Here is a 27,361-nt window from a genome sequence, read left to right as displayed (position 1 = left end):
CATTATCTACAAGAAAATTTGGTTTTTAATGGGATTGGACTTTTTGGGAAAAATTTGGTTTTGTCGGGAGACATTTGGCTTTGATGGGAAAAAGAAAATTTTTGGTTTTTTAGGGAAACATTTGGAAAACTTTGGTTTTTATGGGAGAAATTTTTGGTTTTTGAAATTGGGAGCAAGCCCACTGTTGGTCCTCTAATGGAATGGGAGGAAGGCTGCGGCCCACGAAACACTAAGTTTTAATTTTGAAAGTTTAATTTGGCCCAGTTGGTTAAGGCCCGACGTTTGTTTTAAAACTTTGGTTTCGAGGTCCACTCTTGAGTGGAAACAAGCCCACAATCGGTTACAAGCTCAGCTGGGTTTAAAAACCCAGAATACAAAATACCAGTCCAAATTAAACAAGCTCACAAAAATTAAATACAAGCCCACAAATTAAACAAACAAGCCCACAAAAATTAATTACAAACCCAACAGAAAATAAAAAGCCCAAAAATTGGCTTTAATATTACAAGCCCACAATTAAAAATGGAAGCCCACAGGTTGGGTTCTCTTAATGGGTTTAGGCTTACTTGCTTAAGCACAGCCCAGCTGCTCAGTTAGGTTGCAAAAGCCCAGTTGGGCTTTGGATCATCCTAAGCTTTGGCTTTTCTGAGGCCCAGTTGGGCTTTGGTTCACCTCTGCAGTTTACAGCCCAGTTGGGCTTTGGTTCAAATTGTTAAGCTTGACAGCAACTTCAGCAGGCTCACCAGCTCAGGGCTTTGCAGCAGGAGCAGATCAGCAGCAACAGGTGCAGAAGCTCACAGGATTCTTGGCCTGGCACCAGCAGGAGCACCACAGCAGCACAAGAGCACCAGCAGCACCAGGTGGTTCAGTTCAGTGCAGGCAGGGCAGCAACTCAACAGGAGTTACAACAAGCAAAATCAGCAAGCAAGCATAGGAGTTACAGCAAGCAGAGTTCAGTAACAACCCAAAAGAAAGAAAGAGCAATTGCGCCGCAACCGAGTCCCCGGCAGCGGCGCCAAAAACTTGTTGGGGCTAGAAATGTAGTCCTAAAAATTCTACTGCAAGTGCACAGTGTCGGAAAGTAGTGTGGTGCAAATACGGGTCGATCCGCAGGGACAAGGTGGGCAAATTTGCTATTTTTTTCTTAATCTTGCTAGCTAACTGGGCTTTGTTGGGTTTGTAAGTAGCAGTGGTCTTAATGGACATAAAAATAATGAGCTGTGGGATCTTGGACAATGGATGAGATGATTTGTGGGTTATGGACTGAGGTTGTGAAAGTGAACAGTGGGCTGTGAGAGTTGTTTGTGGTGTTTTGAGCACTACTAAACAGTGAGTGAAGGAGCAACATAAGTTAAGGAAACAACAAAATGGAGTGAATTGATCATGAAAACAGTAAAGAAGTAAAGAAGCAAAGATAGTAAACAAAAAAAATACAACAAAAGAAACAATGGACAGTTGTGGATGAGTGACAGAAACTAAGGCTTCAATTCCACCACCTAGATGCATCTAATTCCCTAGTTTGATAAACTTATCCTCTTTTTCATCAAATGGCTATAGAGGTTCTAGCCTCAAACCACTTTGAATGTGTGAAACAATCACTAACCACTGTGATGACTCAATTTCAGCTAACATGTCAATTCCCTAGCATTACTTGTCTGTCTAAAGCACAAGTAATCACAGATTGAGCTATAACAGTTTACACAGAGCTTTGAATTTTGACAAAGAGTTAACCAAACTACCTAGGATGCTTGACATACAAGGTGAAAGCAAATTGGCAAAATTCAGAAATTAAGGCATGCTTATCATTAAACTTTCATTGAGGAGAAGTAAACACACAAGGGAATTTCATTCATCAGGGGTTTCATCCCTGCCTCAGAAACTAAATTAGAACATGATACTAACCTATCACTAAACAGGACAAGTACTAACAGTAGACATTAACATTAAAATTAAACAGTGAAATTAACCCACTTAGGGGGAACTAGGATAACCCAAGAACAGTTTTCTCTCTACACATCAGTTCCTATTTATAGTTTACAACAAAAAATACAAACCCTAATTCGAAACCCTAAAATTTTGGGGAAAATCAAATTCTCTCACCAATTTTCTGAATTAAGCTCGACCCATGCCCTGTTGATGTTCCCTCTGCTCCTCCTCTGCTCCCCAGCTCCCAATTCAGTCTACTGATGCCCTAGCTTTTCTCTTTCTTATCTGTAGCACCTAGGGTTGATGCTAAGAACAAGAAAGGGAAATACTAGGGAGCTGGATGATGGTGAAGCTCGAGGTGGTGATGGAAGAGATGGTGGTGGCGTACATGGTGTTGCAGTTGCAGCTCTGCAACTGTCGGGTGGAGGAAGATGAGATCGAGTTTTGGGAAGAAGGGGGTGTTTGGGTGGTAGTATAGGCTTTGGTGCTAGGGTGTGAGGCGGGATTATCTGAGTCGATGTTTGGCGAGATGATCCGTAGGATGTGACGATGGTAGGTGGATCCAACGATGAGGTGGGAGGCTATGGGTAGCGACCGTCGGATGGAGGAATACAACGAAATGGACGGCCCAAGATGGAGATCGGCGCTGCGATGTAAAGCAGGAGCTTCGGAGATTGATGTGCGACGATGGAGCGACCGTAGGATGCTGAGATGCTTCAATCTGACGGCTGAAATCCGATACGGGCTTGGGTAGTGGAAATGGGTTTGAGAAAGGGTTTTGGGCCTTGGGTATGCCAGGCCCATAACTTCTTTAAGAACAATTCCTCCTTCTTGAGCCCATTTCTACCCTCTTGGTCTTGTGCACAACATTCTTCGCGGCTTCCTTGCGTAATTCCTCCCGGCTTTTCACTACTTTTCTGCTCTTTTTGCTCCTCACTTCATCCAGATTTTATTTGTTACCTAAAAATGAAAAATTAAGTAAGAAAAATATTTATTCTTGAAAACAATGAAAATACAGAATATGGGATAAAATGTAGAATTAATGCACAAAAGATGAGTTAAATGCCAACAAAATATATATAAATATGCACTATTTAGCACTCATCAGACCACTCCTGTCTTTTCTTTTTGAGATCTGCGCGAACTTTCTCCTCCCCAACCTCCGCTTGCCGAGCGGCAACGTCCGCCGCCCCCACACTGAGGGTAAGCTGGTTCAACACCACTTTCTTATCAGAAGTAACCTTGGAAAGACGGATTAGATCCTCCTCTAGTTTAGCAATCTGACCAGGGAGATGCATGCGCGGGTCATTGCGATCTTTCACTTTCTCCAAAAACTCGTCCTACCATTTTACCCGGAAGCCGAGATTGACTGCGGGATGAATAGCGGTCTCCCAACCATGCAACACATTAGTATCAATAGGTCCATCCCCCACCAACGCAAGCTGGTCGGCTACCTCGAGGAGATTCTTGTTCATATAACATAACATACTCATATCGAGAAGGCCTCCTTCACCATATGACCACTACCGCGCTCTACAATATCCCTGTAGGTGACAACTAGAGAAGACGACACCCAAAACCATGAACTAGCTTATAAATGGCAGGATCGACGCCAGCCTCAGCGACATCTACCACTTTCGAAAATAAAAACTGCGCATCCTCAGGAACTGATAACGGGTCAGCAGCGTTAGGACGTCTCTCCAGATGTTCAACCAACGCAGAATCATTACCATATATTCGAGCGCGTTTTCCAGACCCATCGCAGGGATCACCCGCCTCCCACCTTCGATGCTAGATCCCTCATGCTTACTAGTTTCTTTACGTTTGTGACCCATATCCTAGAAAGCGGCATACGCACGAATGAAAGAACAATAATGGTAAGTAAGCACTAATAAACGTACATGAGCACAATTGATAAGGAAAACACTAATAATAAAGAGGTCGTGCAAATAAGAGACCAACTTCAAGAGTGAGCGGGGGATTGTCAGGTTTCTGATGAGGCGCGGAGGAGGCAGAACAAGACTCGGATTCACTTGTAAAACCTACAAACAAAGAATAATAACATCACGAAGAGGAACTCAAATTTATAAAAAAACAAATAGAGAGAGTGGGAAGACAAAAGATGCCATTAAATAGAGGTACACATGTCAATGAGTAGTCATCTTCAGAATGATCTGGCTGGGGTGCCACGTGAGCTGAAGACCCACCTGGAATCGACCGATTCGACCCGGAAGGACTCAGCGAACGTAGCACGTCACTAGGGGAATCCAAAGCTTGGACCCTAAAACGAAGGGTCTCTACCCGCAAAGGATTAACATATGATATGTGAAGGCGTGGAGACACCCAACCAGCCCCTTTGGACAATTTAAAGCCAAGATTTTGCACAAGATCCACGAACGAAGGGGTTGGGATACCACCAGTACCGCGCTAAGATCGTGATGGGATGTTCGGCCGAGCCTGTAGGGGGTGCATAGATAAGACATCAGTGGAAGAGCATGTGCGGGAAGTAACAACCTTAGCAGCTTCCTGTTTGGCCTTTTTAGCAAGACTATTCTCGGACCAATCACTCATAGGCATGTTGAGGTACTCCTCTATAAAATAAGAAGGCGTCTTCCATCCCACGGGATTGGACAAAGAAGCTTCCTGAGACTACAAGTTTCAGCCTCCTCTTTTTACAAAAGATAACAAGCACAACAATGGCAAGAACGAAGAAGATGTGAATAAGGGAACTACATTGGGCGCGAATGAACTAGCATCGGGCTTAGGGGTATGAAGTCTAAGAGGCTTACGATTAAAAGACGGCTTCGTCCCTTTCTTCTTCCATATGGGTCCGTGACCCTCAGGAGGGTCCTAGGAAATCACCGACGGATCCATAGGCAGACCTTTGGTACCCGAGGTGAGGTCGTTTTTCTCGGATATCCCCTCATCAAGCTTAATCCGACCAGTCTCATGAAAAATGCGGAGATCTGCAGAAGACAAATCAGGAGGAGGAGATGCTTCGCACAAAAGAAAGTTCAAGGCTCAACGGCGAGTGAGAAGCTGATATCCGTGAGCCAACTCGGTTAATGCCAGAGGACGCTCGGGAAACGACTGCCGGAAAGAAAAATTAATTCCTCGATCGCTTAGGCGCGTTGGTCCTTTAAATACAAAGCGATCAAAGCTGGCAACAATGTACGCAATCTCGGAGCCACTCCAAGGCGGGAAACTAGCAGGAACCCCTGATCGAACCCAACCTGCCTAGCCGCACAGTCAGGATTATAAGACATATCAACGAACTTACCAGCATAAAATCCAGGGAAGTAACCGTGCAGCACCGTCATCACTTAATCAAAACCGGATTTTGATAAGGATTGCATCGAATCCAATTATGTGCCCTCCAGCGGCGAAGTGAAATCGTAGTTCCCAGGACCTGAAAGACCATCATGGTAAGGAAATGGTTTGAAGTCCTTGGCTACATCCATAAATTTAGTTATATCGCCCTTAGGTACCTTCCTTTTACCATTCCAGAGAGCCATCCGCGGATAACCATAAGTGACGACGGTTTTCTTAACGATACCATCGTCTTGTTCAACATCCTCCTCTCGATAAACTGTAAAAACGTGAGGATTATGAGAATACTTGGGGAGGTGTTCCCAAGACCACGCTTGGATAAAAGAGGCGGGAATATAAGTCTCGACCTTGTGAACCTCATTGACTATGTGAACGTCACGGCAGAACAAATCCAAGTGAGGTATAAACCAACCCAAGACCATATGCGCAAGAGGAAAAGAAACACCCCGAGACAACAGCACGACTATCGGCATAATATCACTCTTGATGGTATCATGAGGACTATACTCAAGCACATCATGGCAAATCCAGAACAAAATATAATTTGCCAACTTAGCACGAGGATTCTCCTCTTTCCTAGGAGGAGGCATAACCTTTTCATTAACCATCTTCGGATCCTAATACTTGATCCAGAGAGGGAAGAAGGCGCGCCAGTTGCGTTTGATAACCATCTCAGGACTTTCCTGCGCTGAAGGGATCGATGAACCATGAATTGTTTCATAAGCACGAGTGGATCTAGAATGTAAGCGCTCCCCTGTAGGGAGCGATGAAGAAGATTTCTTATCCTTGACCGCTCTAGCTTTGCCTTTGGCAGCAGCTAGTAACCGCTCCGCCTTGCTTACACCCGCAGCTTTTCCTTTACTCCCCGTCAATATGGAAACTGATCTTTTCTCACCCAACTCGTTGCGAGAGTCGTCTTTACAATATAACAGATAAGCCGACAACTTCTTGTATTCATCTTTCAGAGTCGCGTAGACGACGACCTCCTCGTATGAATGACTGCCATGGATGGGCAGTCCCGTGAGGAAAACCACATCCTCTAGAACCACGGTGGCTTCCCCTCACGCAAAGGACAAGTTGTGGACAGGGGACACCCAATGACAAAAAATCCGTGTCATGTCGCGCCTACACCTGACCACTTCTTGCTTAAGAGATGAGTTTATAGCCTCATCAATACCCTACAAACGAAGGATAGCTGCATGGTCCAGGTTGGAACAGATGTAAGACGTCCAATTCGGCCATATGGTAGGCGTCGCAAATAAGGAACAGATCTCAATAGAGGGGAGATCATAATCACCATGGTGAGCCGCACGCAGAACCTTCTTAAACCAAAAAGTGTCCAAGGTATCTACCTAGGGATACATAATCCATCCAGGAGACGCGAGGTAGGGTAATATAGAGGGATTGAGAAGGCGTGGAACCAGGATGTCGTTTAGGGGGAAGAAACGCTGACCATCACGGAGGCCTCTCAGTTTCAACGTACGTTTTAGAATAAGGGTGCCCATGATCTCGCTAATTACAGTGGAGGACGCACAGTGGGTCAAGTAGGGCAGTAGACCCCACTCAATTTTAGTTTTTAAGTGTTAATTAGTTAGATAAATCAGTTTTTGACCCCTCTCAAGTTTAAATATTAGTGTTTGACCCCTCACTAAAAAATTTCTAGGTCCGCCACTGGCTAATTATGTACGATACTTTGTCTTCCGGCAATGGAAAGTATAATTGTTCCTGAGACGCATACTCAGTCTCCTCAGATGGAGTGCTCATCACCTCCTCGAACTCCTCCTCTTCCTCCTCGAATGAACTGTTTCTGGAAGAACCGCTGGACATGGAACGTATAAGGGTATGTTAAAGGATGAAGTGAAAAAATAAATGACGGGGTGAAACGAGAGAAAGGAATAACCCAGAAAGTCTATATATAGTATATATACGTGGATGTTATAATGGGCAGGAAAAACTGAAGGAAACCGTAAAGTTTCTCCCACATCGCAGGAGCTAACCGTCACTTAACATATGCGTGCGAAGAACCGATTGACTATCGGGTCATTTTGAAATTGACCCAACATTTAGGAGACTAATATTGATACATGTAAATTATTACCCCTTAGTATGGGTAGAGAGCCCCTAAAGGGGAGTCAAGCCCAACATAAGACATGGGGACTTGGGGACTAAAACCCAAGTGAAAAGACGAGGGTACCCAAATATACCTCAATCTAAAACTTTTCCATCTATAAGTCATTTCTCCGAAAGTGATTGTCTATGGACTAAGTCGAGACAATACAAAAAATTGGTTCACACTTCGTGTGATCGTCTATGGATACGAGATCGAGACAATATAACAACGAAGTATGTTTACTTGATAAAAGGTTCGGACTTAACCAAACACAATAGGATTTCTTATCAAGTAAATAAAAATTTAACGTTTGTGTAATTTACTTTAAATTATAATAACAACAATTATAGTTGCGGAAAATAACGGTAAATTACACAGTAAGATTTTGTTAACGAGGAAACCGTAAATGCAAAAAAAATCCTGGGACCTTGTCCAGAATTGAATACTCTAAGGATTAAGCCGCTATACAAAATCAAACTAACTTCGTATAGTTGAGACCAAGCAACTAAACCTATAGTTCACCTAGTTCCGTCTGTATTCCCACGCCTCCGACCTGTAATAAGTCACGTACTTGGAACAATTCCTTTGCTTCGTATTCCAAACAGTAAAGGAACAACAAATCTGTTTGGTATCAACTCTTTTCAACCAAGTGATATGAGTTCGACAAAGGCTCTTCTGTTTATCTCAATAAACTCCTTTGTCAGGTTCTTAGATCTATCTTATTATCAACTACCGAAATAATTGTTAATATTTTGCAATCAATACTTTTAATCACAAATAATTGTATTGATATCGATCTACACAACTAATCTATATAATCTACCACAAGGATAAACCGATTATAGTTGGATCCTCTTTTACCGAAACAAGTATTGTGCATACTAAAGAATATGAATCCCCAATCAGAAATCTTCAAAGTCTTCTGTGTCTTCAAATCTTCTTAGAACTTCAATAAACACCTGCAGACAATCAACTTGAATCTCTTGTAATCAGTCACGCACAAAATGGACTTTGTTAACAATGGATTATCACAAGACGTATTTAGATCTACAAACAGTCTAAAGATCCCCGTCGAAGCTTCGATCTAGTTTGAGTGATCTTATATCATAAGAGAAGATTCTCAAGCATAAAAAAACTAGGTGCAATCATAGTTCAACCACCTTTAGTCAATCAAATCAATCGAAAACAAAAGATAAACCGCAATTATCTAGTTTTCCACCAACAGTACTAATAGAGCGGCCGTAAGAGATTTCGCGTAATTAGGTTACTCTCCTCTCCGAATAAGCGGCTTCACCAATACCAGCACAACTGAGATAGATATTGTTGTACGAGGAGTAGTTTGCTCGAAATGCAAACTTTCATATTTATAGACTAAGGAAGTTTGGACACCAAGGAATTTCCAAAATCGAAAATATTCTCAAGATATGCAATATATTCCAGATTCGGTTTCCATAATTCCTGGAACTGCTTTGTCCAAAATAATGACCGAAATTCTCTTAGAAAATATCCAACTAGAAAATGCATATTACTAATTTTCATTTTCTAAAAATAAAATAAAAAACCTTAAAATAAAATATTCTCAATTTATTTTATTCGATCCGGGATTTTCTTCCTTTAGCTATTAAGTAATAACTTTGAACAATTAAAGATTAACATTACTGCACATGTTCAAAGTATGTCGACATCCTTACTTTTTAAGTCCTCTTTCATACTTACAATCTTGAAACCGATTTGCCACACTTCCAAACAAGTTTATAATTTGTTCATCTGACTTTTAAGAACTATGTGATTGATTAAGAACACTCAATCACAAATCATGGGTTTCACGGTTATACCAAAACAAGTTTCGGTTCTATCTCTATGTGAGTAATGTGCATAGTCACACTAGATTTCCAAAATTAGGTTGACTAGGTACTAGGATCGGTTCCCCACATATATATGGTATTTAACTTCTACTTGCTGCAGATGTCCATAGGATCTGTTCCCCTTTTCCTAAAAACGTGTTGCACATGTCCATAGGATCGGTTCCCCGTTCTACTAAAAACTTGATGCACCTCATACAAGGATCGATTCTCGTTTGTGATAGGTTGCACCTCTTACTAGGATCGTTTTCCCTTTACCCAGAGTTGGTCATACCAATAACACAAAATCGATCATACCATCTCAGGTGATTACTTAAGATCGGTTTCACTAATAAAAGTCATACCAATATAAAAGTTATGCCTTTGTGAATAGTTTTACCAAGAACATAAACAAGTCATGAGCGGTTATAAATTCAAAAGATATGCAATGAATAACAATACCAATAATGCCTGGCGATTTCTCTTTCGATTCACAAAACAAGTTTATGAATTTACTTCCTTAAAACAAATGTAAAACATTGTTTCCTATGATGAAATCTTCACCTTATACCCATACATAATCACAATAGCATTCAAACGATTATGTCGATGTCTTATCTACAAAGTTTAATGGTTAAGCAATAAACCTCGTATTGTATTTCTTAATACTATGTCTAACTAGAGTATAATCATTCATGCTTCGCAATTTTGTTTTCAATATGCACGACTTGAAATATATGTTTATGGAATTAAACGGTTCAAGTCAAACATCACTAACCTCAAGTGGAAGGATGTTGTCGTCGTTGTAGCTCCTTACTTCTTCACTTCTTCAAGTCTACGCAATACTTGTAATGTCTCATATCCTAATACTTTCAAGATAACCTACACGAAGTTGACTCTTGTACATAATCAAGGGATTCTTAAATGAGTTTTGGCTCACTAAAATATGACAACCAAACTTGACATGCCAACGCTTGGTGGGTTCAACCGAGCTATGCTGTAACACCAAGTCCACTAAGAAGTGTTCACAGGGAAAGGAGGAGATGAAGGGAATTAGTGGTAATTAAGGAGGTTTAGGACATATGGCATGATGTCATAAAAGGAAGGGATTTTGGGAAAGTCTATAAAATGAGGCACATAGTACAATGGAAAGCAAGTTCTCTCTCATACCATTCCTAGAAAGTGTAGTCGTTTGATGTAGCTAGGACGGGTAGGACCAAAATCATATTCACCCCTCAACAAATGGCCTTGTAGGGTTCCACTATCTGAGCGCTTCATGGTCTACAGAGTGTAGCGCCATCATGACTGAACACTTACTAGGTCGGCTATACTATAATGCGCAATCTTTGCGCTTCACTAGCCAGACCTGTAATATACCTCCCTACCCATTCTGTTCAACGTCCTAGTTGAACGCAATCAAGCATAAACTTTATACCTGTCTTAATTTCGCTGTTGTTGATGGGGAAAAACGATTTGCTGGTCTTTTTGGGAATGGAGAGACGGTCGTGTGGACGGAGGATCCTCAACCGAGCAAACTGCCTATCCTCATACAGATGCACTGCACGCGAGTGCTTTGAGTTCGAGAGATCAATCTGTAGGACTCTGGCATAAACCAAGACAATGGTCGTTCCAGAGTCAATTTGGTCACAAAGTGGGAAGAGGGTTGATCTGTACGAGGGAAGCTGAGAAGTGTGCGACATCAATGATGATCAAGGATTGCGAATGTGTTTAAGGTTTCTGCAAGTTTTCTGTGAACTGTTGAGTTCAAATAAGTTCTGGTCGATTGATTGAATTCTTGAGAGTGATTGCTCGGATCAGAATTCTTTTGTTTTTGACGAATGTCATCTTGTCCTTCAATCATGGATTCAGAGACTTATTTATATTGCCAGAATAATAGACACATTGATCTCTAGTAAGTGTGACGGTTGCTCGAGTGAAAGAGTGGGAAAGTGGGAAAATTGTGGTTTAACCAGTTCCAGGTCGTGCGGAGACTTGGTTGATTGTCCACCCACTAATTTGCTAACTCCCTCAACTTCTTGCACGACTTACTCACATTCCTCATCGTGGATGAACAAACGTGTTGTAGACCACCAGACCAAAACCCAAATTAATTTCCCCCATATGACGTGATTGATGTCTCACAAACATGGAGTCTGCGAAGCAGACGTGTATTTGATTAGTCAGTCGTTGACTTGATTAGACGATGAGTCTAAGTATTATTCAGTCGAGCATGATTGTTGAATGCTCTAGGATTCATGAATTGAACATGTCTGCTGGGACGTACAGTTCTCGAATGGATGATGTTGATAGTTGAGTCAATATAATGACTATTGATATTTTGAGAAAATATTGCTCGTATGATAAATTTTTGAATATTTATAGCTGGATCAATATTCGAACAACTGAGCAAGTATTGCTCATTCGATAAATTACTGAAAATTGATAGTTGAATCAATATTCGAGCATCTGAGCAAGTATTGCTCATTCGATAAATTACTAAACATTGATAGTTGAATCAATATTCGAGCATCTGAGCAAGTATTGATCATTCGATAAATTACTGAATTGATAGTTGAATCAATATTCAAGCATCTGAGCAAGTATTGGTCATTCGATAAATTATTGGTAGCATAATAAAATATTAACTAAAATATTGGTAGCTGGACCGAATATTATATAATTAATATAGATGTTGATTGCTGGATTATCATAAAATTATTAGTGTTTGAACTCGCACAGAATTATGACTTGTAGAGCATTTGTTCGGAACCTTAATTTTGATCCATTGTTGGTCAATCGATGATTTACTGAAAATAAATCACTGAGTGAAGGAGGGGCCGGATACATGGGATGATGGTCGACCATGTAGCGCCCAAGTGCTCGAGTGAGCATGCACTAGATTCCTTTGTTGACCAGTTGATGAAAGGATGCTCAAATGCTGGTTTAATCATTTATTAAAATAGTGCTTGTGTGAGCATTAGGTAGTAAAACCTAGTTATGGAGAGATCAGGGACAGACCAAGGAATCATGGGACCGGCCTTTGGTGGTAGTAGGACCAGCCGACGGTCAGTTGAGCGAGTCCCAAATTGGTTGGACAGAGTTTGGACCCAATATGAACAATTGAGAGCAAATTAGGTCAAAATTATGAAGATATGTGGGACCGGCTCCTTGCAAGCCTTGGTCGGTCGAGGTAGCATGCCCGTGTCACCATGATGTTCGTGTCTCAGTCCTGAGAGTTTTGGCATTTTCTGGTGCGCGTTTGAGCAATATTTTGGATTTTCAGAAGAGTTTGATCTTGACTGAAACTCTCGATTTTGCTCGAACGAGTGAGTAGAAATTTGCTCGTACGACCAATGTTTTGAGAATATTAAAATAATAACATTTTAATATTTGACGTGAGTAGCCTAGTCGGTCAAGTGACCATTTACCTTTTTGACTTTTCCAGGGTTTGAGAAAAATTTGAGAAAATATTGAAAAAGTAGGGTTTCTCAAACGATGGAGTTCCATGAGATGAAGGAAATAATAATATGTGAAAATAAGGGATTGCAAGGTGTGGGACCTGCCACGGTTAGGGCATGGCCGGCCGGATAGGTGGCCCGGTCTTGTGACACATTTCCTTATTTTTGTTTGATGAAAGCATGGAGAAACTAAGAGTTTCGCTCAAACGAGGGAGTTTTCTCAAATGAAGGAGTCTTCATAAGATGAGGGAAATAATAAATTAAAATAAAATAACGGTAGAGGGGGACCGACCACGGCGACCGGCCGTACGGTGGACCCGGTCCCACGTCTCTTGTTTATTTTATTTAATATTATTTTCCTTCATAAGTTCCTCGTTCGTCCATATTTTTGAATGCTCGTTTGTGCGTTCGGGTGGTCGTTCGTGCATTATTGTCAAGTACACTTGCACAATTTTCTCGGGGCATACTCGGTAATGGCCCAGACGCCCGATTGTTGAATATTTATTACTAATTCATGAAATTCAACCGAGAATAATTCATGAAACAGAGTAATAAAAATTACTTGAGTATTTATTACTAATTCATGAAATTCAGCTAAGAATGATTCATGAAACGAAGTAATAAAATGAGTTGAGTATCTATTACTAATCCATGGAATCCAGCTGGGGATTCAGGGAACTGACTAATTTGATAAAATGGTTATCTATTACTAATCCATGCAATCTAGCTGGGGATCAACCATGAAACGGAGTAATGAGATATAATAGATTATTTTCTAGGAATTCAGTTGGCCAATTAGACGCTAGAATTAATCTATTTGAAGAATCGAGATATGAGATTGTTGAAGCATCATATTCATTCTTGTGGGTGTACATTCAATGAACAACGAACGGCGTAACGTTCTGAAGGCGTTAAGCTCTCTAACAAACATTATGTCTAGGAACCTCCCAATCATTAAGAGATTCTATACACGGTCTCTCTACATAGTCAGGGAACAACGAACGACCTGACCATCTGAAGGCGTTAAGCTCTCTAACAAACATTATGTCTAGGAGCCTCCCAATCATTTTAATTCTATGTAGATGTGATTATGGAATGTGTGAAGCATCGAGCTCGCAGCTGGGAGGCCTTTCGAGAAACATATTCATCATAGCCCTGAGAGAAATGTTCGCTCAGTCAGAGATCGTGAAACGGTTCACGGATCAGAAAATATGCATCATCACATACATTCCTGAAGCCGTTTCAGAAACATGCAGTATCACAATTTTACGATTTTGACCTTTGTCGAAAATCCACCATCAACAGGTGCATGTATTCTCAGAACTATTTTTTTAATTCAACAATCTTTGCTGGCTTTTGCATTGCATCCTTATCCAACTTTCATGTTTTAGCATCATCATCATAGCTTTAATGCCATTGATCTTACCGATCTGGAGCTTTTGTACTCGCGTTGCACATACACCCCAACTCCACCTCAAACGGTATATCAATACTCAAATACAAACTTCAAATTTCGCTTGCCAAATACCTGAATTAGGCTTGCATTTCACTTGAACCATTTGCGCCTAAATATATGCAAGTAATGATTCTTCCCCAAATGATCATACTGATCATTTCCATAGTCTTTTGCCTTTACACTCCGACTTTAGTTGCACCAAGCAACACAACATGACTTATGCAAGACTCGGTCTTATTCTTCAATCATGTTGCGCCTACGCTAAAGCATGCCATGTCTTAAGGTATTCCAAAGAACCAACACCTTGTTGTTCTTCGATTGCACTGTTGCAATACTATGATTGAAATGCATGATTTTAGTATAGTCATGATTTAGGACTACCTGGGACATCCCACCGCCACTTTGGACAAGGTATATTCTTCACGCGCCTTTGAAACCAGCATGCCTCATTTTTTCTATCAAACTGCTATGCTCTAAGTATTGGAAAACAACATAGTCTTCCACGCACCATGAGTTAATCTTAACTCATTCACTTCATGGACTTACTTCTACATTCTTGTTGCGTTACGCCATGCCGTCGCTGCCAAAATGTTGTGGCATTTCAACATAACTCTCAACAACAAACTCGTCTATGCCACCATCTCTATTTGCTTCTTTTACTTCCAGCGTTTCCTATTGCATATTTTTGCTTAATATGATATTTAGCACCTTCCGCGCGAACTAGATTTACTTTGAACGAAAGAGACAAGAACTCTCGTCTCAAATACCCTCATTCGCTACTACCATACATAGAGAGACAATACCCAACACCAAGGTCCACATGACCTAAACTGAAAGTATTCTCAAACTTGATAAAATACTTGCACGGAATAATTGCAAACTTGTAATACCTAAAAAATCTTGCATTGATGAGTTCATCTTTGCTTTTAAGCAGCAAACAAGGAAGAGAGACAACGCACATTGTTTCCAATGTAGCAATTCACTTTCCCAATGCATTCTTCCAACTATCAACGTTCTTATGTAACTCCCATAATGAAGCATAATATAATTGACATGTAGTTGAATACTCCTTCAAACCGAGGCTTTCATGTTGCTTTAGATTCTATAAATATTTCTACAAGAATGACCTCATGCGATCCTTATGCATCACCACTGATTTATCCTTCCTTCTCCATGCATCCACAATTCGACTTAACTTGCATTTCTTAACGCATTATGCACTCTGGCCATGCCCAAATGATATTTTGTGCATGCTAATGTTGCATATCGGCCATGCTAGTTAACACCCAAATCTTGACACAAACCTGTGCACCTTTGCACAACTGGATTGGACTAACTTGGTGATTCTGAGCGTCACCATAGAGCTCAGCAAGTCATATTAAGCTCAAGGAATTTTACTGGCAAATCCCTTGGAAAGTTGCAAACAAGGACATAATCCTTTTAAATGAGGCACTCACTACCTACGTTCCTTGAAGCAAGATGCATTCTTCTTCAGTTTGTAACTCATTTTTACTGGACATGTACATCTAGTTACTCTTGTGTTTCTCCTTCTCCAAAATCAGCTTAGTAGCAACACTGATTTGTCGACAAGAACATCCGCTTGTGGTTATGATAGAATTCACGTCTTTGGACACCCTTGTCTAAGCATATCGATCCCACTCTTAAAAACCAAATGCAATCACACTCCTATTGTGCATCTAGCATTAACGAAGAACTCTTCGCAAACGCAAGACCGTAGTGTATTGGTTTTCCCTAACTTACGTTTGTTTCTTGATCCTTTCCATTATATTTATGCTAGCCAAGAATTGGCCCTCCAATTCTTCTTTCATGGCATCAAATTTCCACAAAAGTACTGGTTCACAACCAGACTTTGCATTACCATCAAGGTACATGCATTCCACCAACCGGATACGATGAGACACCTTTAGTTCATCGCATAGACAGGTTCTCCATTTTCTTTTCCATTGCAAAGGCCAATAACATCATTGATTCCAGGAATTTTCCCAATATTCCCATTACTACTTGTAAATTACACGATACCGATAACACTACGAAGACATTCATTCTAAATCGATATTCTTCACATACTTATGAGAAACATTGACTTAAACACCTGACTTGTACCATAAAAGTCAGCATACTTTTTAGTTTTGTCGTGCAATTACTTGAAAACCCGGTTTCTAATGACTTTTGCATGTTCTTCTAACACTTTGGGCAGGAATTTTGACACCTTTGTCATAAACTTTCATGGCATGTTGCTACCTCAAGATTCAAAGTTCATTCCAATTAATCTTTGAGTATTATCAGAAATAGTCACAGTTCATAATCCGGTTTACAAAGCCATCACATTGTTACAATGTTTATTCAAAATGATCATTGCACCGTAAGTTTCAGAGTTATTGACATCCTGTCCTACAAATCAGAGTCAAGTCAGTGGGGGAATTATCTGGTTATACCTGAAACTCCATTTTCTTTGTAACTCCATTAATGGATGATGAAGGTGGTGTTGTTGGATGTTGAAGGTGGTGGTGTTGCTGGTGATGGTGGTTGATGTTGTTGTTTCTGTTGTTGTTGCTTTTTTTTCGATGAACGCATTTATGATCGTTACATGGCACAAGATTTTCAACCCGCATTCAGGATCGTTACATAAAATTCCCTAGAAGGGTTCACCGCTTCCTCTCTTGGGTATAGTTACCGCCTCCAGCACCACTTCATCACCATCACCATTACAACTGGGGAGGGGTATTTAGGACAAAAACAGGACTGTATTTTTCAAAAAAGTTAACTCGGATGGAAAAAGACTCTTTTGTCAATATTAATTAAAGGTGTGATTAGTTTTTGAAACCAATTAGGGGAGAGTGACCATTCTGAAAAACGCCCTTGATCTTTCTACATAAGACCAACTTCTTCTAGTCTCCATACTAATGAAACCCAAACAATTCACTTCTGAATTTGACAAACAAATGACACCAACTTGAGTAAAAAGAGAGAAAAATCAAGAACTGTGTCCCCGAACACAGCTCTGATACCAGCTGCACATGCCAATTTGCAGCCTAAATTTTTTCATGGGACATGACCGACAATACTCTGTGGTTCAGTGAATCAACTTCACCCACAAGTACTCATCCTTGCACACTTGTATCAAATTATGCATCTACCTTTACTCTGAAGGCTTTATGCAACAAAAGTATTTCTTCTTTTCTCTCTAACACTTTATGCCCCCATAAGTATAGGAGGTTTGCATGGATCAAACCAATTGATAAACTCACACAAATCAGCAACATAAAAATACAAACGTATAATGTAACAAACCCATTTTATTGCATCAAATGAAGATTACAAAACTTGTCCATCACATGGACCAAACATGCCATCACTTCTCTTAGTGATGCCTTATTCTCTCAAACATGAGACTAACTCTCCTCCCTGTAAGCTTATTGATTTACAATGCCTCTCACACTATTTATATCGTAGTTACAATGGCCAAAACCGTGTGCAACTGTTTGTACAAGCCTTGGACAGCCAAGTGTCCAAGGTGTATATTTTCCATAACCGCCTAAAGTTGTGCATAACTGGCCATATGTTCTCCAACTTGTGCCAATTTATGTTGTACCTATCTCAAACGGTAGTGGACACTCTGGTAAAGTTATAAACTCACCTTATAAGCGTTCCAACTTGTCTCACATCATTGGCATGCTGGCAAAGCCAATAACCAACACTTGAGTCATAATGTGCCACTTTTACGCCATTTTTGCGCATCCATGCAGTATGACCTTGATATGAACTTTCTAGGACGCTTTATCTAAGCCAAATTCATGCCGATATGCTTTCCGACTGATGCCAATATGCGTCATATGCTCATATACGTTATTCTTGCTTTACTTAGTCAATTGCCACAATAGTGATGCATACTCATGCATCACTAGCTTGTTTGCACTTTCCAAGCTTTGGCCAACCTTGGACTAATGTATAGGCCAACTTTTGGCCCATTCTACACCCTTGCATCATCCTTGAGTTTGGGCCAATTCAACTCCATGGATATGTATCAACGCCAACATCGCAAGTTTTATTTGTCATCTGGCTTTGTCTTGTCTCCCTCAATGAAGCTTCACTGTGTCGGCCAATAATTTCCATCACTTGGCCACTGACTCTACTGTATAGCGCCATCTTATTGCTTTAGTGGAACTGCAGCGCTCCACTATCTTAGCGCTTCACGGTCTATGCAGTGTAGTGCCATCATGGTCGGAACACTGACCAGGCCGGCTATGCTGTAACGCACAATCTTTGTGCTTCACTAGCCAGACCTGTACTTCGGTTCCAGAACCGAAGTTTAATACAGATGTCCTACATAAGATTAGTGATGCTAAAGCATACAACTAATTAAATACCCAAATGACATACTGTACTCTTCTTGTTTCCCATACATGAGAAATACTAAATTATCGGTTCCCTGAAGGGAGGAAGACAATGTACACTTAACTTAAAAATGTGCATCCAAATAATCTACATATATACTACATGTTCATTTAATCAAGGTCTTTAATTTAGAACTAGCTCTTGGTAATTCATCCGACCTTGGAAAACCTTCATTAGTCCTTATTGTTTTCCTTAATCAGACTTTTGGAAATTGGAATCATTCACAAGGATAGTCATCATCCCCATTATCTTCTACTCAGAACGTGAAGATATTTCTTAAATGCTCATCCCTGCCTGTGTCAGTAATGAGTATGCAGATTCTTCTCAAGGACACCAGATCCAGTGAAGGATTATCGTGACTTTTAAGCTCTTCCTTGTAACCATTAGGTCCTTCTAGATGATTTGATAATGTTCTGGAATATCTTCGGGCCGACACCACAGACAAATTTGCCAATGTTTTGATTTGAACTCTGTATATATTATATTTAAGTATATAACAATATTGGAAGAAAAAATTACATCAGTTTTAACACCATGGCTATGTTTCCATACTGGGCATAACATGATGACCACACCAGCAAAGCTAACTGTTATCTGTCATTCAAAATACAATGAAAGAGAGAAGAAGAAGAAATGGAACAATAACAACTACGCTCTGCAGTCTATAATATAAGATAGGCTGATCTTTTGCATCCACCTGTGGAATTTTGCAGCTCTGGACATTATTCTAGCACCTCACTTCCAACAATAACTCCACTTTCTTTAGTCAAGTTTAAATCTCGCAATCCGTATTTATCCTAGCCTGGGCCGGAAATTCTTCTTTGTTGAATAAAATCACAGTATAATATATAGTATAAAAAGAATGTTGATCTAGGAATCATCAGCTTTTTGATCTTGAGGAGATCCTGCAAGCCAACCCCAGACACCACCAGAGCTTTGCCTTTGTTTAGCATTTAAGGCAGCTTGTTCAGATGCAGCTTTCTGGCGTTGGAGCAATTCAAGTTCCTTTTGCAAGGTTTCCATAGTTTGGAGCTTCTGTCGTAGCTCCGCAACGTCAACCTGTTTTTTGGTTTTGGGACAAAATAAGACAAGGTTTTTAAATGGCATGCTCGATAAAAAATTTCATGCCCGTCTGAAAATAAAATGGATAGAGAAGTCCCCATGCCTCATCCTTTTAGAGATTCTAATTTGCTCACAAACAAGACTTTAAATTAATGCTGGACAGACAAAGCAGTTTACAAAATTGATTGTTACACATACCTCCAGCTTAAAACACCTAGATTGCTCAGAAGCCAACTGGCCACGGACAGATTGAAGTTCCTACAGAGTCCACATACACTTGAAAATCAAGACAGTATGTTGAAAGCTTTTTATGTTAAATGAAACATAAAAGCAACGAATACACGAATTCAGCCATCAGCAAGAAAACAGATATGCTTGCCTTGGTAATGTCTGTGTTTCTTGTCTCAGCTTCAACCAACTCTTGCTTAAGTTGAAGGGATTGCAATTTCTCTTTAGCAATTTCTGCTTCAAGTTCTTCTTTCTCCGACTTAAGTGCTGCAATATAATGCTCACTAGTTTCCTTGCTTCCGGCGTGCTGTATAAAAGGAATCATGTTCATTCTCTAAAATCCGAAAAACATATGGACATGTTATCATGAGCTATCATGTACAATGTTGGAGTTTGTTGCAGGAACTAACAAAATGAAAAATACTATGCTACATATGTTACCTCCATGTCAGCATTGTCCATGGCGATTTCCCTTACTTTTCCTTCTGAGCCTGCTTCATGGTCGTACTCCGAACCCCTCATAACACTTGTCCCATTCTGTTGGGTAGCAACACTTTCAGGCATAGGATTCTCTTCTGCGATCTTTGATTGCGTTGCTGATTTACGACTAGGTTTAAGAACATTAACCTAACACAAGATAATGAATTAAGAGTACAAACTTACGTTAGAAGTTTTCTGTCTAAAAAAATGAAAGATTTAGGTTAGAAGATATGTTTAAAAAAAAATTAAAATTATAACACTAAGAAGAAAGTAAATTGTAATTCTCTTCAACCTCATTGCTGTAACGCCCATTGTATCCTCCAAAAGACACAAGAACATCTTCACCATTGCAGGAGCTCAGAACCATGCTCAACCCCTGTGTTAGAAGAAATTTGCTGTGAATTTTTTGGCCAGTTGCAAGCGACTACAACTACTGTGATGTTATAAGATAATTACCCGACAGCTTTTCACAATGCTAAACAGAACATTCTTTACATGGCAAACTAACATTAGGTCCTTAAATGTTATGAGTTCGAAAAAAACAGTCTACAATGTTGGAAAAATTTCATGAGCAATAATTCTGGAAATGAAATTACCTCGCTTGCCATAGGAACTCGTCCTTGGACAGTGGTCAAAACTGACCAAACAAGTGTCGACATGTTGAGCACAATAGTTTCCGAGACACCTAAAATGAAATACCGAAGCCTGAATTTTTGAAACACAATATGATGAACTAATAGAATATGCTACACAAAATACAGCAAGAAGTTTTCTCCTCCACCAGCGATAAACCAGTTGGTGGAGCATTACATACCACTTTTATTATCACCTCCACCAACGATAAACCAGTTTTCTCCCACAGTCACACCAGCATGACCCGCTCGTGCAGTTGGAAGTTCACCCTTCTGTGTTGGTTTTGACCATTCCATCTGCAACAACCATACCATTGAAATAAATCAATATTCCCTCTTTTAATACGTCTAGACAAGCATCTGCAAACAAAAAGTTAAATAAGAGAAAAAGAAAACGATCTCACTTACAGTCTGCATGTCAAGTACATGCAAGTCGCTGAAGCACGTAGCATGTGACCCTCCACCGAAGATAAGCAGGTAGCGTTCTGCATGTACTGCAGCAACATGGTCAGACCTCGGAGAAGGAGGCAGCCCCCTACAGCATTATAAAGTAAAATGAGATCCACAAATCAGCAAAGATAAAAGATTCAAAAAAGCAGATGTTTGTGCTCTCGAGATAAAATGGCACTGTACTAATCTCAGTTGAAGTAGGTTACAGGTCTTCTGATGACATCTACTCCTTCTCCACCTTAGGTATGTTTATGTAGAATGAATAATTTGTGAACAAGGGATCAGTTTAGGCCAAAGAGTTGTTTTCTGCATAATGTGTCAACTAAACCTAATAGAATAAAGATGAGACCTCATAAAGATACATGACGTATTCTGTATTAGATTGTCATGACGTATTCTGTATTAGATTGTCACAGATGCAACTACACATTCTACGAATTTTCACTATCATAATTGAGCCAACTAATAAAAAGTAAAACGTGACCAAGTAATAAATTTACTGCATTAGAAGTTCCACCAAGTCTCTTACACGGCATCAACATCATCCCAAGTCAGGCTTTCAAGGTCAAGAATATGTAGATCATTAAGCAGAGTTCTCTTTGCGTCTTCACCACCAAACATTACTAGACTTGACCCAACACGCGTTACTGACTGACCTCCACGTGATGCCTGGAAAGGAAAACTCAATATGTCAGGATGTTTCAATGTCAGAAGCAGCTCTGTAAATTAAGCAGATGAATTACTTAAAAGTGATGACCAAGACACGAGCACTTGGCTTATCCATGAAATAGAATTTCAAGGAATTTTATGGTCATTATGACCGTTCATGTAAACTGAATCGGTCTCCAGACTGAGGTATCATCATTGACAAAATGTAATTCCTAGGAAACACATAAATCTACTACTCCGATGGTAAGTTGGATGGAATTGATCTGGCCTTTCTTTGTAGCAAGAGGTATAACACTTATGACAACTACACATCCATCTAGTTCCAAACTAATACGTAATCTATTAAGACATGTTTACCTCTCATTAATCCTATCAAGCTAAAATGACTTGAAAAAAACAGAAAGAGATCATCCATAAAAAACATCATGACCATCTTTATCAAATCCTAATTCAAAAAAGACATAATTAATACCGGTGCCTTTCCGTAAGTCTTTAATGTTGACCAAGTCCCAGACGGCAAATCAAATGCCTTCACTGCAGGAACAAGATAATGTAAAGGTTAGCGCCATATGGAAACAAATACAGTTAAAACAGATAAAGATGTATGAACTTCACCTGTGACGGATTCAGAAGGTTTTTTGGTATGTCCAGCCACAGATAGAAGCTTATTATCCCATGGTACCTAGAGATGAACAATTGAACATATTAATTCAATGAAAGAGGGTTCCTGATGATCCTTCGCTTCCAGATTCCAGATAGTAAACCAAATTCATTTTATGCCTACCAAGGAATGTCCGGCACAAGGAGCCAAAGGAGTCGGAGACGACGATTCCAGAGGCTCGGTCCCTGCCTTGACCTCTACCTTGGACCATGCCAAGCTTCTCAAATCCAAAACCTGCACTTTTCCAAATATAAGAATAGGCCATATATTTAACCAATACATGAATAATTGAGCTATCGGGTTTAAGGATTCAGATTAATCGAGAACAAGATATAGAAAAACTTTTTACAGATAGTGCAGAAATAATCGTCCCTCCAATAAACCTCAAGAGTCTTCTACATATTCTATATATTGAAGGAGATATTACTCTCAGGTTACATAATAATTCCAAGGGAAGTAACTGAATATAACTTCTTGGACAAGCTGGCATACCTGAATATCATTAAGGTAACGACCATTGTGGTTTCCACCAAAAATATACATTTTATTCTGAACTACTGCTGCTCCATGCTGTGAGAACAGAGAATATTGTAAAAGTAAGAACAATGAACTCCTCTTGGCGATATGACAAGAAAAGAAAAATCAGTTTTAGAGCGAGGACCTGAATTATACCTCATATCGAGATTTGGGGCGCTGACCGGATAGCACAGGTGCAACCCATTGATCATACACATCCACTGAACCAATGCCCTCCAAGAGAACATCTTTATCTTGAGTCTCTAACGACATTCCATTTTCAGTAGTAATTGTCTTTGGCTCAGGTAAAGAATCCCCATTCTGAGTAAGTGACTTCATATCAGGATTCTGCAACAGAAGGGATAATCAATACGTTATCATATATACTTCATGGTATATGATGAGAAAATAAAACCTCTTAGTATGTATGGTGTGTTTGAGACTAATAGTGCGACTTTGCAACGAGATTCGCCAAAGCTACTCTAGTGTATGAGATCAGATCAATACGTTTATATCATTCACATTCATTTCCACATCTACAACTGGCTCGATAAAAAATTCAGGGACTCTGGAATACCATGCTGGATCTTCTTCCTGCATAAAAAAAATAGTCAGCTAGCTGAAGTTCTAAAATTTAAATATCAGAAAATTCGTCATTGTTCAAGTAGTATGCACCTCCAAAATCTTCACAAAAAGACGCATTGCTTCTGTAGTAGCCATGTTTCCTAGCCCGTGCCAGCTGTAGTAATAATCACGGTTTAGGAGATTCTTGAGGGGTAAGAATAAAAATGCAACTGGTAACTGCTCAAAATAGCTATTAGGTGCAACAGATCAAGAGAATTAATCCTGTGGAGAATTTGGATGTATTCAATACTTTGCTATCATCTTCAGTTCTGTTTTACACTATCCATGATGGTCAAGAAATCTAACCAGTGATATGTTTGGGACACATTGTATAACACAACCATTGAAGGATTACTAAGAACCAACACCTAGAATAACATTTTGTTTTCAACTTTCAGCATTACGTTAAAGGGGGTACTAAACCGCTTCTTGTTCAGAAAACTTCCTTTCCCACTATGTGTTTTCTGACTCCCATTCAACTACACATCGTACCGGTGTTCCTCCTTATAAGTTGAAAAAAACTGAACCAGGTTTATTATATTTGGCAGCCGACTTGCAGTTTAATTTCAATTTCAGAGCCCCGCCAGAGTTAATGGTCTACTAGAGACCCTGGAGATGAAGTCTACACTAAAAGCAGGAATAATGAAAAAGGCAAAAAGACCATCGAATATCTTGGATCTGATATAACCAACCCAATAAACCAACAGCCTTTCCCATTCATGCTTCATCATATGAACTTGTGTAGTAACATCAAAACCCTTACAATCCTCCGTAAAATGCAGAAGCAAGAAGAAACAATTTCAAATAAAATTTGCAATGTAACTTATTTCCAGTACGTACAAATCATGATATAAGATAGAAAAAGGCCTAAAAAGAATCAAAATAGTTTCTAAATTCAAGTCAGGCAGACAGACCTAGTCCATTTGCTCAGCTCCACCGGACTCCAAGCTCTAGGCTTTGGAATATTGCAAGGTCCTATGGTTGCCTGCAACAAAAGAACACATAAATCATTTTTCAGCAAATTTCAAGACTTCCATGGCCTCTTTACACATAATTCCCCTATCACTATTTTAAAATGATACCACCATTTGAAATGCACACAACACAAACCTCATCTAATTCCTCTTAGAATCTCCACACTACAAAACTAAACCAATCAACACTCTGACAAGGCTAATTTAGATTCAAAAACCTAGATCTACATGAATTCTGATCACAACACACGCATATCCTCAATTCCACCTTAATTCACACAATTAACACCAAAATTACAGCAAATTCACGAATAAGAACCACAGATCAATTAAGAATCTCCATACAAAAAAACAACAACAGAGAAATTACATTCTTACTTGGTGATAGAGTCCATAGAGTAAAACAGCAACATCATTTTTAAATTTAGAAGTAACTGATGTCATATCTGAAGAAGATCCATTAAATCCTACATATGAAGCAGCTGCATGAAATCTCTCTGGATAAGTGAGGCTAGAGCTTGACCTCGCCATTGCCATTACTTGTCTGTTTCTCTCTAAAGATGAGATCTGGTGAAATTATAAACTTGTTTCTGTTACGAAGTAAGGAAGGTATTGAGTTGAGGTTTCAATCAGGACAGATTTTTCAGTTGTTTTAGGTGTCTTCTTGATGGAAACGGGGCACCGGTGTGTGGGTCCTCATTTACTTTGCAAGTTAGGAGGAGGAGTTGCAAGACCGACACCTCCTTTTTCACTCACCTTTCTTGTTACTGGAACGAACCGGGCTGGACTCATTTTAGTATATAACGTATACTAGGGTATGACCCGTGCCATAACGGCACGGGTTGTTGATTGTCGTTATTTTAGAGGTTAATGGGCGTCTCAATGGATGTAACTTAATCTCAATTCCTGATTATGTACACACGTTTTCTAATTTAATCCATTAATATAATAGGTTTGAAATATGTATATTTTATTTACTAAAACGCAGGATATATTAGTGGATATTCCTCATTGTTCTCATCTGATATTTTACTGCTTTGAAAGTTGTAACGGTTATGTAATATGTACTGAAGTTGGGAAATATATCCATTTGCTAGTGTTTTGGATTTAAAACCTACATACAGTTAATTTCTTGTCTTATGAGTTCTGGTGTTGAATTTGTGATCTTCTTGTAAAGGCGGACTATAAGCTTAAAATTCTCCAAATTTTGGGTATTCTACACTTCTCTGAAAATTTATCAGTGCAGCTTTACATAAGGAAAATATTTGATGGTTATAAGATTCAGTTAAAGCTAAGAAAAGAAATTACCTTTTAGTATTGAGATTTTGTCTTTTCAAATTAGTCCAATTGCAGGTCATACCCTCCTTCAACTCACTTCTCTAAGGAACCATTTTACTTTTACTATTTTTACATTTACTTCCTCCGTGCCACTTATATAGGCGGAAAATGCACAATCTCTAAGATTAATATTTTTTTTGGTTTCATAAATATCCATTATCTTTCCTGTTTTGCTCTTATCATATTTCCAATGCTAGAAATATTCTCTCAGTTGTGGTGATATCAATGTATATTAAATAAGGGTGAAATGTGTAAAAACTCATCTTGAAATTGAAGCGCATATCTAATGGGACAACCAAAATCTACAACTCCGTCTATATATATGGTACTCCCTCCGTACCACATATATAGGCGGAGAGACCAATTCTCTTAGATTAAGAAAATTACCTTGAATTCATCATTTTTCATGTTTTTTATTGTTTTACCCTTTTTCTTATTACTAACACAATTTTCTATGTACAATAAATAAGGGTATTTGTGGAAAAATTCATTTTGAAAATAGGACTCCGCCTATCTATTGGTACAAAGAAAATTCAAAATTCCGCCTATATAATAGGTACGGAGGGAGGGAGTAGTAAATATTGGGAGTATGTAATAGTTATGTGGGTGCAAATGACGGTACTCCCTCCATTTAATGGCAACCCCAAATTTAAAACACTAACCATTTTGGCGTTGTATTTTTCCGCATACAACCGAGTTTTTCATGCACCACATGTATTATTCACTACCAGTATCGTCAGACACATTTTGCATTCCTAGATCTGTTGCAAAATCATAATTTGCATGAACGTGCTTCCCATTAGGAACTTTTATATATGTTACCACATTGGGAACTCAAATAACGGTTGCTTATAGTTTAAGAATGCAAATATCCATTTCAAAATTCACCCCTACATTTCAAAGAGTGCGGCAGTCGCCGCACAACGCAGTGCTCTCACCTTGTTTTCATTTTATAGAAGGTTTAAAAATTATCGCGAGTAAATATTGGATATTTTGTAACCACGGTGATGACTCTTTTATCCACAACCGCTTGAGTGAGTCATGGACATGAAAGGATTCCGTAAACGTTATGTCGGGGTTTAACGCAAATATTAAGGATTTTTTTTTGGGGGGTTCGAAAATTCAGCGACTCTATGATCCTACCGAATCGATTTTCTTGTTGGAAACGACAATTTGCAATTTGCAATGAA

The 27,361-nt window shown here is 39.4% G+C and overlaps 1 protein-coding gene across 1 annotated transcript; it reads right to left on the bottom strand.

Annotated features, from left to right (window-relative positions):
- Window positions 1-18,991: 18,991 nt before the first annotated feature.
- Window positions 18,992-25,547, bottom strand: LOC113349650 (acyl-CoA-binding domain-containing protein 4-like). The gene is made up of 18 exons (XM_026593656.1): window positions 25,212-25,547; window positions 24,774-24,844; window positions 23,911-23,974; window positions 23,743-23,829; window positions 23,392-23,583; window positions 23,212-23,289; window positions 22,843-22,953; window positions 22,674-22,740; window positions 22,531-22,592; window positions 21,919-22,058; window positions 21,348-21,474; window positions 21,122-21,236; window positions 20,904-20,992; window positions 20,600-20,683; window positions 20,269-20,454; window positions 19,979-20,134; window positions 19,798-19,857; window positions 18,992-19,596 (listed from the first exon to the last, which is right to left on the bottom strand). Exons 1-18 carry the CDS (start codon window positions 25,368-25,370, stop codon window positions 19,408-19,410), a joined length of 2,037 nt encoding a protein of 678 aa, XP_026449441.1. The 5' UTR covers window positions 25,371-25,547; the 3' UTR covers window positions 18,992-19,407.
- Between the last annotated feature and the right edge of the window lie 1,814 nt (window positions 25,548-27,361).

The sequence above is a fragment of the Papaver somniferum genome, chromosome 2 (genome assembly GCF_003573695.1).
Source record: "Papaver somniferum cultivar HN1 chromosome 2, ASM357369v1, whole genome shotgun sequence".
Classification (NCBI taxonomy): domain Eukaryota; kingdom Viridiplantae; phylum Streptophyta; class Magnoliopsida; order Ranunculales; family Papaveraceae; genus Papaver; species Papaver somniferum.
Note: the sequence above shows the minus strand (reverse complement) of the source record. Positions and strands in the feature narration are given on the sequence as shown.